The 12,061-nt window shown below is 35.1% G+C and overlaps 1 protein-coding gene across 1 annotated transcript; it reads left to right on the top strand.

The window, feature by feature from the left end:
- Positions 1-1,632: 1,632 nt before the first annotated feature.
- LOC118744015 lies at positions 1,633-8,231 on the top strand. Its single transcript, XM_036476775.1, has 4 exons — positions 1,633-2,168; positions 4,356-4,497; positions 4,565-6,183; positions 7,666-8,231. The coding sequence occupies exons 1-4, from the start codon at positions 2,011-2,013 to the stop codon at positions 8,081-8,083; spliced, it is 2,337 nt and encodes a 778-aa protein (XP_036332668.1). The 5' UTR covers positions 1,633-2,010; the 3' UTR covers positions 8,084-8,231.
- Positions 8,232-12,061: the final 3,830 nt, after the last annotated feature.

Genomic DNA, 12,061 nt, shown 5'->3' with positions numbered 1-12,061 from the left:
GAATGAACTTGGTAGCGGGGATTCCAAACAATAGATCCGTATTCTAGCATAGGTCTAACTAAACTGGTAAAAAGAGCTTTTATAACATAAGGATCTTTGAACTCTTTTGACCATCGCCTTACAAATACAAAAACGCCTAAAATTTTCTAATTTCATTAGTGTGTACAACTAGTTTATCTTACTTTAGCATTGGACCGTTGTTTTAAGAATTTGTTTCTCATTTTAATGCTAAATGGGAAAATTAAAAAGAATGGCACCTTTCACCCTTGTCACTTTTATTTTTCTATTTGGCACATTTGTCACTTTTTAACCTCAATATGGCATTTCATAGCTAAGTATAGTTGGTAGCACTGATGGTCACGTTGTCGCTGCTTTTCTCTCTCTCTCTATCAACAGTAAATTTGATATGTTTCTGCGTCCGTAAACCGATGTACGTTTACGTTGAGTGCCTGTGCTGTAACTCATCAGAAGCATATAGTCGACAATTGGCCAGTTATCTATCTCTCTCGATCAAATTGCTTAATTTTTCTACATAGCATAAGCTACCGATTGCATTAGGTATGAGAGCGCCTGTTAATATATAACTAAAAAATAACTACGAACGAGTTAAGTGTCGTAAAATCTTAAGCCTAAATTTTTTGTATGTAAAATAACGGTTAAAATGGTTTCAGAGGGAGCTAATTACATTAACATTTCGGAGTAGCTAGCAGTCCACTTAATCATCATTGTGCATACAAAAATTTTAAGCTTATGATTTTGCGACGCTTAACACATCCTGTGAATCGCCTAAATGTATCCTTTCAGCAGCTTTCACATCGCTTGCATCACAGTAAACCATGCGTGGCTATCCTGATAATGAAAATTTACAAAAATCAGCTTTCATTTTGCAAGTAGCGATTTTTAGCAGTCCTTATTTATTTTTCACAAAATATTAGTCTACCTACTAGTCTACCTCTTTCCAACTTATTCGCTTAGCCGTTATATGTTGCTCTTGATAACGAGTATTTACTCGCATTTTTTAGTCGTTTCGCTGCTTATCAACTGGTATTATTCTCTAAAACCACATTTTATCATTAGACTTCTTATCGCTCATTGCCAAACTGGGTCTCCTATTTTCGATTTTATTTCCTTTTATTTTCCAGACACGTTTTTCTCACGGTGCACAGTGGACATAACGGATGTTCGATGTTTTTTAAACTGATTACATTTTAGACTAGAATTCTTTTTTTTTTAATTTATATTTATTTCTCAAAAATTATTAGTGCATACAAAATGTCCAAGCTTCATTGGATTTTTTAAAAATATACGTATAATATATAAATATATATTATATGTATATATTTTAATAAAGGTGGCCAGACTTTCCACATTAGACCATATCATAGGATCCCAGGTTTTGCATGCATACATGTACATATCTATGTACTTTATAGCTCTGAATATTCGGACTAAATTAGCTAGTCAACACTTCTACTTTGAATAAATTTGAAAGCACTGCCAATTTTTGTGCACTGCAAGTATGTAAGTGAAGCACAGTGCGCCGATAAGCCGGCGCATGACAAGGGATTTCATGTCCTTATACGCTGCTTACAGATAACTCATACGCTCAGTCGCATCTGAACTTTTGTCAGCTTGAGTTGTTCGGCTGACTCGTTTTCGTGGTTTGAAAATTGAAATTACATAGTAGTACATACATATAAAAAAAAAATTCCAAAATTAGTTTATTCCATACATTTAATAAATGTGCGCATAAATTAGTGTATGCGTGTGTGATGTGATTGCATAAGTGCGTGCGCCGATTTCATGTATCCTCGCTAGTAACTTCTTTTATTGTGCAAATACTTGTAGTTGCATCAATGGCCAATCAACAACGGCCAAATAAAATAAAATTTTCTCACGCATACTATCGAATCGTTGAATACTGTTATCATAAAAGAATAAGCAGAAAGCAGCGAGTGAAAAAACAATTAACAAGCGACGTCTTGTGACAGTGAAAATTAACCGACTAAAATGTCTACAGTTTTTATATGCTACTTAAATATACTAACATTTTATGTGTTTTTAGAAAGTTATGCTGCTCTTGATTTAGTGAGTGAATATGTAAGCAATCGAGAAATTGGTAGTGAGCAGACATTTATTGATCAAAATGAATTGGAGTTGGAGTTGAAGTGAGTATAATAAGGAAAAAAATGCATTGGTATTCGCCAAGCATTCGGCGCATATCTGTTTCATGTATCAGTTTTTTCATTATCCCTTGTGGAATTAAGTGCCGAAATTTTGTTGGAATGTGTTGTTTGGTGAAGTGTATATACATTCCTTAAACAAGGATTATACGTACTATTTGCCCAAGATATTTAATTTTAATTTTCATCGCGAATGAAAAAATCAAACTGTACAGGGAAAAAATAAAATTTTTTTTAAAAATTTTTTTTTCATTTGTAAAAACGAAGATATGCAATGCTTGAATATAAAAGTTGTGAATAATCAAATAAAAATACGCAATGATTTTTTGTATGAAATATTTTATAAAAAAAAAAATAAAAATTTGCACAAAAATAAAAAAAAAATTAAACAAGTTGCATAGCAACAATTTTCTAATTTAAAGTGTCTAAAAATACCGTTGATTTTTGGAAACTTTTTTTTACGGTGTCACGCATTTTCTTCCATACAAAGGAAACTATGTTCGACAATTTGTTTTGTATGGATGAAAACAATAACACCGTCGCCCAATGTCGCCAAGTGGGCAAAAATCGAAAAATTCACTGTCTTCACTTTAAACGTGTTTAGTTCTTTTGTAAAGGTAATATACCCACTAAAAGACCTATACTGAAATTACCCTATAAAAGAAATTATATGCGACTGCGAAGCCACTAAAGTCAAAAATGTTATACTAAGAATTTTAATTAGAGCATACCCATGCGTAGGCACTCCACGGAAATTTGTACAAAAAATACATCCCTAGATATAAAATATTGGTTTGACGTGTTTTATTTCCAAATATATAGTAGAGAACTACAGGAATAGAAATTTTGGAATAAAAATGAACAATGGTTCTCCTACGGTATTCCAAAAAAACATTTTCCTTTATAATATGTATAGATAGATTGGCAAAAAAAAAAAAAATACTGATAAAAATAAAATATTTCACACAAACAGGGTTGACATTTTGAAATTCCTGCCCGTGTTTTGTTTGTAAGTTAAATTTAGTGGAATTGTGCTACTATGATAGCACGGCCGATTTATCATAGTCAACTTATGTACAGTAGTCGAAAAAATTATAGCCGCACCAAATTTTGACAAGTTTTAAAATATTATTTTTATACCAAATACAAGTTTAAAGGCAGTGTCACAGGATTGGGACATTTGTTGAGATTTATACATTTTTTATATTGCTATTGGCTATTGGTAAAAAATAAAAAAAATTGGGACGATAATTTTTTTCTTCGTGGTCACACGATTGCTAAAATGCAGCGAACTTCTGTGAAAAAGTTTGAACAAATTGTTTTTCGTGATTTGGATAAAGAAAAATATTTGTGCGCTCACACGATTGGGATAAAATTTGCACCAAATTTTGGGCAAATGCCCAATCCTGTAATACTGCCCTTATAAGTGTCATGCTTTTCCCATTCACGCTATCAATCTGATTTACCGCGTCGTTGGTAAGAAAATAGACACAAATGTTAGATACACCCCTACTTACGCTTGCGTACATAGACACATTGATTGTTATTGGCCTTGGCAAACATCAAATGAAACCAGTAAACATAACTAATGAGCACATATTATCTCGTTTGATAAATGATAAAATTATTGCAAAAACTAGAACAATTTGTATTAGGTAAGGTTATACTCGTATATACCCTGTTCCAAATTGTGCATAATGAACTACTTAGTTCATTAGTTTGTTCATAAAAGGGAACTAAAATTTTACGTGGCAACACTTCAATAAAAATGGAAATGTAATTTTAAAATATATCCCATCTCGTTTTTCGTTGTAACGGCATAAAGAAACAAATGATCGGAATTCGCGCAAAATCGCCGTTTGAAAGCCAAACATCCTTTCGTTATTTTGGAGAAAGACGATTGAATGTAGACGACTGAATTGTGTCGCTATTGCAGAGGACCATCGACATTTAGAAAAAATTTATTTTTTACTTTACAGATTAATTCCATCTTCGCCTCTCGATACTCGCTCTACAAAAAATTTAGCCATTAGGCGCTGCAGGGTTGGGATTTTCATCTTTTTATTAACTGCAAATAAAAGATTGTCTTAAATTTTTTTTTTAATTACTTATTTAATACATATTTAATTTAAATTTTAAAGTAGTTCTGATTGCTCTTTCTTCTCCTGACAGAATCCCCAATACCGACGCCAACGAACCACCGCCACCTCCACCTCTACCATCCAACTGCGTGCAGATTCAATGCAAGATTGTTTGTATTCGTGAAAGAATTGATCAAATTGAGCGTAGCATAGAAAATGCAATTTCCGCTGCCGTAAGTAAACGGAGAAAAATTCAAACTTATTTAATTTCTTCATACATTATTTTGTTACTGTTTTTAGAATACCACTTGTGCAATTATCGAAGAGCTGCGTCTTCATAGTAGTAGGTTCCCGAATCGAAAAATATCCTATGGCTTCCTGGGTAAATATTCCCAATTGGTGCGTTCGCTCTATATCGGCTCATCCGCTGTGACCGATATCGATGCGGGCGCTTTTGCTATGGGGATATTCGAGGAGATTTATTTAGAGAATCTAGAAGTGAGAGAGCTACGAAAGGATATTTTCCAAAATGTCTCCAACACTTTTGAATCACTTGTCATAATTCAACGCACAAAGCCAGTAAAAGCTGTTTGCGCTGACTTTTTAGGCCACGTCAAAAATCTAATAACAAAATTAACATTACAACTTGGCTTGACCGCAATCACCAATACCACAGCCTCCAGCAGTCTATTAAAGAATTTGAAGCATATCGACTTAAGTTACAACAATTTTACAAACACATTCACAGATGAAACCTTCGATAAATTGTGGATTGTAGAAAGTTTGGATTTGTCGCATTCGAACATTGAATATTTGCCTAACTATATATTTTCACAGTTCTCTAGTTCACTGACATACCTCAATTTGTCCAACAATCAGTTGCACACAATAAACCATTTGATTTTCGGTCGACGCCAAATTTATAGTGACTTAGTGATCGATGCTCACAGCAATCCTTGGAACTGTTCTTGCGAACTACTTAACGAAATGAGCATAATTTTAAAATATCAAAGTGACCATCCGATTTGCCAAACACCCGCTGAGTATGCGACTTTGTCGGTTTTAGATTTGGCTATATGTCCCGATGAGCCCGAGTCGAATACGGCGACTCTCCAAACCACTTCAACCAAAATATCAGGCGCGTACACAATACCAACGACAAGCTCAAGGCCAGCGACTTCTACTATAGTTGATCCGCTAACTTCTCACGAGCATGAGGTGAATAGTACTACAACTTTAGCGGATACAACAACACTTACACCCTCAACTACAACAACAACTACTAGTGATAAAATCATACTGCTACAATGTTTCATTCCTGGTGGTAAATCAACAGCAGAATGGCAGAAAGTTTTGTGGCCCGAAACACAAATACATCTAACGGAGTTATCTGCGTTGCGAGTGGCAGTGTCTTTGGAAATTCCTAATGCGGTTAAATCTTACGGCTTAATTTGGTTTAGTAAAGTCGTAGATGATTACTACAAAATGACTGTTAACTATAATCAATATGGACTCGGTTGTTTCGGACCAATAATGCAGCAAACTATTATTGGGGATCTCTTGCCAGACACCACCTATACGTTTTGTTTGTTTTCGACCGACCGAGTAAAAATACCACCATTCTACTGCGAATCGCTACACGTGAGCTCCAATGTTGAGGTCATTTATAATGCTTGGTTGACACATGCCATGCAGCCCACAGGCATCGCGCTGACTGTACTAGGCGCAGTACTCTGCTGCTTCCTCGGCATGGCTGCCGTCTTCATGCTAATAAAACATAAGCCAACATTATTGTTGGGAAGCAAGCGCGTGAAAGCAACCAATACCAGTGCCCAGGATATAGTGGTCTTTCCAAAGCAGCGTTCACTGGAAGATTTGAAGATAAAAGAAGAAACTTTGGCGAAACGGAATTCGCGAAAGTAAGTATATACTAACTGAAGAAATGAGAAGCAGAGAGTAGCGTATAGCGACAAAGAAAGAAAGATGTTTGGGTGTAGAATGAATAGAGTAAAAGAAGAAAAGAGACTTTTGTACCTTAACGAGATAGTGATAATCAATGACTCCTATATTAAGAGCTACAGCGGTAGAAATACATAGAGATATTAGTATTGGGGTGGTTATATATGTATACTGACGTAGAGTAATTTTGAATGGATTTAAATTTTTTTTGGCGTCTTTTTTGTGTTGTTAAGCAGAAAATTGTCTATCGATAGCGATAACAAAAAATTTAAATATGCTCCAATTTTACCTTGAAAAGTTACCCCAAATTTAAAAATAAAACAAAATATATCGTCGAATAAAGGCGCGCCATTGTTTTGAACGCGGAAAAGGACGCATTGACAAAAAAGATGCGTAAACCAAGTTGACGGGGAATGTACATATTATTACACCCGCAAACATAGTTGACCACGAAAATAAGTTCACCCGTCTTTCTTCCCCGTCGACTAGGTTTGAGCGCCTTTCCTTCGTTGAATTTTTTTATGCGTCTTTTTTCGCGGTCAACTTTTGAGCTTGCACCTTTATTCGTGTCTAGTGATGATATGTATATGGGATATTCTTTCTGAACGTTACCCCCAACCTGCCCATTTCAAAGCGCTCAAAACTTGTCCATATATTTTATATCGAAAAAAAAAAATTTCGCAGAAATGGTATAGAATTATTAAAAATCAACATTTTTCGATCGGAAAACTCTGCTTCTCTGCAGGAAATTCCCAATAATAATACCAAATTGTTTATTTAACAATTTTTTCATAGTAACTATAATTTACAGATCCGCCAAAAGCTCCCAAAGACCACGAAAAATGCAATGGATAGACCAATAAAAAATCGTTAGCATTAAAAATTATTAAATAAACAAGTGGGTATTATTTATGAAAGTATCCTGAAGGGAACCAGACTTATCTGATCGAAAAATATTGATTTTCAAGAATTCTATACAATTTCTACAAAAAGTTGTCTCTTTCCCATATAAAATGCAAAATGAAACATATTCTAAGCCTCTGTTTTCAATAACATCAGTAAAATATAAATGAATGCACCACATATGTACATACATATGTATATCGCATAAAATGGATGTAAAAAAAAAACATTTAGCTAGGGTTAACTCAGAAAAAATTAATTTTTTTAGTTGACCTTTGACCTCGGAATTCGCGGTTGGGAATTTATTTTGTACGAATCGAAATAGCAGAACACTGTGCGCCTTAGCCGTCTCCGATCGGGATCAAAATTTACATTTAATAACTTTGGCGATAGTAGCATCGACGTAGGGATTGAGGTTTAGGAAATCTGATGTAGAAATGTACATTTAAGGATAACCCTAATCTAAGTACTTCGAATCTGTTTAAAATATTGTAATTTTATTATCCTAAATCTGTTTATTTTTATTTTGTTCTTTTTAGCTTGGAAGATGCCAACACCAATGGCCAAACGATACGTCGCAGCTCCATCACTAGTGTGGAAAGTAATCAAAGTTATATGAATATTAATTTGTATGAAGTTATACCAGCTTATTTACGCTTGCAAGAAATTAACAATGGCAATGAAAAAAGATCGCTAGATTTCGAGTCCATCGATAGCTACATGCCGCCACTGGCACCCAAATATGAATATCGTGACACTAGCCTGGTCAGTTATGCCGAATTATCGCCACGTAGCAAGCGTGCTTCTAATGATCCCTTACCCGCATTGCCAGCCAACCAGATAACGCCTACATACGCTGTGACAGAGAAAAAAAATTCTCCACCACAAGACTTAGAAATACTTGCTAACAAGGTGAATAATACTAGACGCGAGAATAAGGAGCAATTGGCTGGTTAAGGGTATCTGGAGAATGCTAAATTTAATATTAATTTAGTTGTTTGAAGCTTCTTAAGTAGAGCTTAATTGAAGAAAAAAGCCTAGAATTATGCACCAATAAAATATAAATTTTGTAAATGTATAAAGAGTATGAACTTGTAATAATAAAAGGTGGATTGACTATATAAAATTTGTAACCAGAAATGAAGAATTTGTTTTTTTTATTAACATGTTACGGTTAATAAGGATTGTTGCCCAATGTCATGGAGGACGGCACGGATGGTGAGACGGTGTTATGCCCATGTATCTCAGAATCAGGGAAAAGAATAACAATTGAAAATGTCTAGTCGTAGCTAGTAATTTCCACTGCATGGCAAACCGCCAATTGTATTCTTGCCTTTAAACATTTTCTCATAAAATCCATTTGCCATTTGGAGGAGACGCAAAAACGTTGGTTCCTTCATTTCTGTACCAACATCAAGTTGAAGGATAAGCTCGGCCAAACACTTAACAAAAGTGTAAGCCGATATATATACATCATCACATACCTTTTTGCAGAGTACATAGCTGGGGCCGGAATATATGCCTTCACTTACATACGCTTCGTTTCTTGGTAGGCTGAGTACTTTCTCATTAACAATTTTAAATAGAACAGTTTGCGTATTTAGGCTTGAGGTCATATTAAATAAGGCTTACATATACAGATTGGCGCTTACACATATGTTAGTGTTTGGCCGAGCTTCTCCTCCGATTTGTGCCTTGATGTTGTTGTGGGGAGGGACCTATAGTTTTTCGCCGACTCCGAACGGCGACCGTATTTTTTATGAGAAGCTGTTTTTCATGGCAGAAATACAGTCGGAGGTTTGCCATTTCCTGCCAAGAGGCGACCGCTGTTAAAAAAAAACCTTTTTTCTATATTTTTTTTGCGATGTTGCTTTGACCAAGGCTTGAACCCAGACGCTGCGTAGTAGAAGTGCGCGCTGCTTATCACTACACCACAGCGGTCGCGGCCTATATAAGGTGCAAATTTTTTGGTGGGTAAAATATACTAAGGATAAATTATGATATTATTCGAACAAACCTTTGAATATTTACTTGACATTCACGGCAATTTTCAATCTTTGAAGGATTGTGAAAGAACTCGCATAATATTACATGATCACAGGGAATATATACAGATTTTGAGAATTCCAGAATTTGGAACTCACTGAGGCTCGTCAGAAGGGTTTTCGTTCGAATTTTTCTTAGTAAATTCAATCAAGTTATCATCCAATTTGTCTTCATTTCAAAGTCCAATACGTTTTCCTCATCGTTTTCTAATGAAGTTTTCTTGATTACCTTTTCTAGAGTCACATTCGATAAAAGTTTTTCGATATTTGTTTGGTCTCCTAACAACAACTTGGGGGCCTTATCGATTTCAGAATCCCGTCGAAGAGTTTATTGTTTTTTTTTTCGCTAACCATCACTCATAACTCACAAATTTGGGTTGAAATAGCATACTTTTCTGAGATTATAAGCGAAAGAAAATGGAAGAAATAAGAAATTTCCGTTTATAGGAAAAGGCTTTCCCAATGCAGCATTAGCTTTCAAAAGCCGAAGTGGTGCGCATTTTTAAACTTAAAACCGACACTTAATTCAAAATTTTCTAAAAATAAGTCACAAAATTTAAAACGAACCTGATAAGTCATAAGAGTTCCACTCACCGGTTTTAATCAACAGCTTCAAAAATTGGCTGCAAATGTAAAACCATTGAAATTCATCGCTGGTGCTGCTAAAACCTTATATCCATATATCAATTTATCTCATGGAAGAAGTGGTAATTACAGAAATCTGATATAGACCGTCTTGGATTTCGGAAAATTAACCATTTTTTCAAAAAGTTATAAGTAAAAATTCCTAATTTTGCGCCGGACTTTAAGCTGTGACACTAAAATTTAAGATTTTTTTTTAAAGTAGAGTTAATCAATTTGTGCAGTGAGCGGCTCATTTAATATACATAACTTCCATGAATCAGATCTGTTGAAGTAATGTCAGACTTAACGGCCATGGACCAAAAATCGATCGACGGTAATAATTTCACTTCCATAGAATGGAAGTTATGCCCGTGGCAGTTATTTCGAAATCCCAACAGGGGCTAACGCGAACTAATCATGGTCCCTACAGGGTATGCATTTATATTTACATTAAATGGTGCCCATTAGTATGCTCACATACGTTCACAAATTCAGGGAACTTGATTAAGCCCTTTGCCTTATCAAACCAAGTATGTAAACGCGATTTTATTACCATAGCTACTGATAAGCAAATGGGATTTAATTATTTACTAAATAAATTAAATACAAAAGTATTTAGCCATCACAAATCGATGAAGTGATAAATGAATCTAAAGTGGGTAAAACAGTTAATTGAGAATTGTCGAGTGGATAACATGTACGCAAAATTGCTACCTAAACTCGAAAAAGCGCTAATATCTATGTAAATGCGTTAACTTACTGAAAAATTTTGGGTATTTGCATGGATATACATATATACATACATTTGTATATGCATTCATTCTATTGGTTTGTGCTTTGATAAAATGTATAAAACGAAAACCTTTCACCTAAATGACGAACACAACACAAAGCTGCGAGAACGCAAACTCATAAGTTCGTCCAAAAGAATTTGGTAAGATTTGCAATTTTTAAACTGTTTTACTTTCTTCCGAGCTTGGATGTACATACATAAATATTTTATTGTCCTCAATTCACATAGTTTGATGAAATATATGGTCATAATCCTGCTCATCGGCTTTGTATTGCTGTTGATTTTGAGTAATGTAGATTTCTCAGATGAGTCATGTGAATTGACAACTGCTGTCAGCACAATTCAAAGCGAGGAGGTTTCAGTTAGTACTCCAAATGCAACAGCAACAACCACAATAACATCAACGACAATCACAACAACTGCAATTGATAATTCAACCACCACGAAAATCATCAATGATTCAAGTACTGCGGGAGTGAACATCTCAGAACGAGCTGTGAATGCAGTAAGTGCATAGTAAGTACAAATAAAAAAATTTTCATTTTGCTAGGGAGTCAATACGTTTCATCGTTCACTTTTGTTGCACACTTTGGTGGAAACGAAAGTGATAAGTGTAAATGAGCCTTAACGTATCGTTAGCAATTTCGTTTCGTTATTGTTATCGTTATTAGTAAAGTTGACGTTGTGGGCCGGGCTTCGGAGCCGTGCAGAGCGGAGTAAAGGAGCAAGGAGCTAAGGAGCAAAGGATTTCGACTGAAGCGAATAGCTAAAAAATTCATTTGCTCCTTAGCTCCTTAAAGAATATTTAATTTACTTATTTTTTCATTTTTGCCACTGAAAACAACACATTTTCTTTCTATGTTTACTTGGAAAGACTCTTCATTGCACAGTGTTCACCAGTTAGGGATAATTGCCACGCCAATTTGAGCGGCGATGAAAAAACTATAGGGCTGTCCAGGATCTTGTGCATATGCTCTTGCATTCGCATATTCGTTGCATTTGGAAATTCACAACAATAAAATGCACATGGTTGCCAAGGCAGCAAGCATAAAATTTGCAAACGCAATTCCAACAGCAATGTCAATGTCAATTTTATCGACAGTTTATGTATCCGGAAACGAATGGAAAAATAATACAATTTTTAAAAAATACGATTTTCATACCCGGAAATGCTCAGGTAACGACTTAAATTTTCACTAGTTTTCGTATCCAGAAAACGTTCGAAAGTGATGATGTTATTTGAAAGCAATAATTAAAAAAAAAATTATATATTTTTTCCCACTTAATCAGTTGCATCAAATATGCATTTCGGCGGTCCAATGCGTATATATTTTAATTTTTTAAATACATACATATGTATTAGAGGTTTACGCCGACAGGCTTTGCGGCGGCGGCGTGGTCAACTTCAAAAATAATCGGCGGCGGCGGCGACGCCGGCGCGTCTGGAAACGCCGGCGCTACTGCCCATAAGGT

This window comes from Rhagoletis pomonella, unplaced genomic scaffold, assembly GCF_013731165.1.
Source record: "Rhagoletis pomonella isolate Grant_MI unplaced genomic scaffold, Rhpom_1.0 Rhpom_scaffold_00007, whole genome shotgun sequence".
In the NCBI taxonomy this organism is placed as follows: Eukaryota; Metazoa; Arthropoda; class Insecta; order Diptera; family Tephritidae; genus Rhagoletis; species Rhagoletis pomonella.
This window is presented reverse-complemented; position numbering and strand designations above follow the sequence as displayed.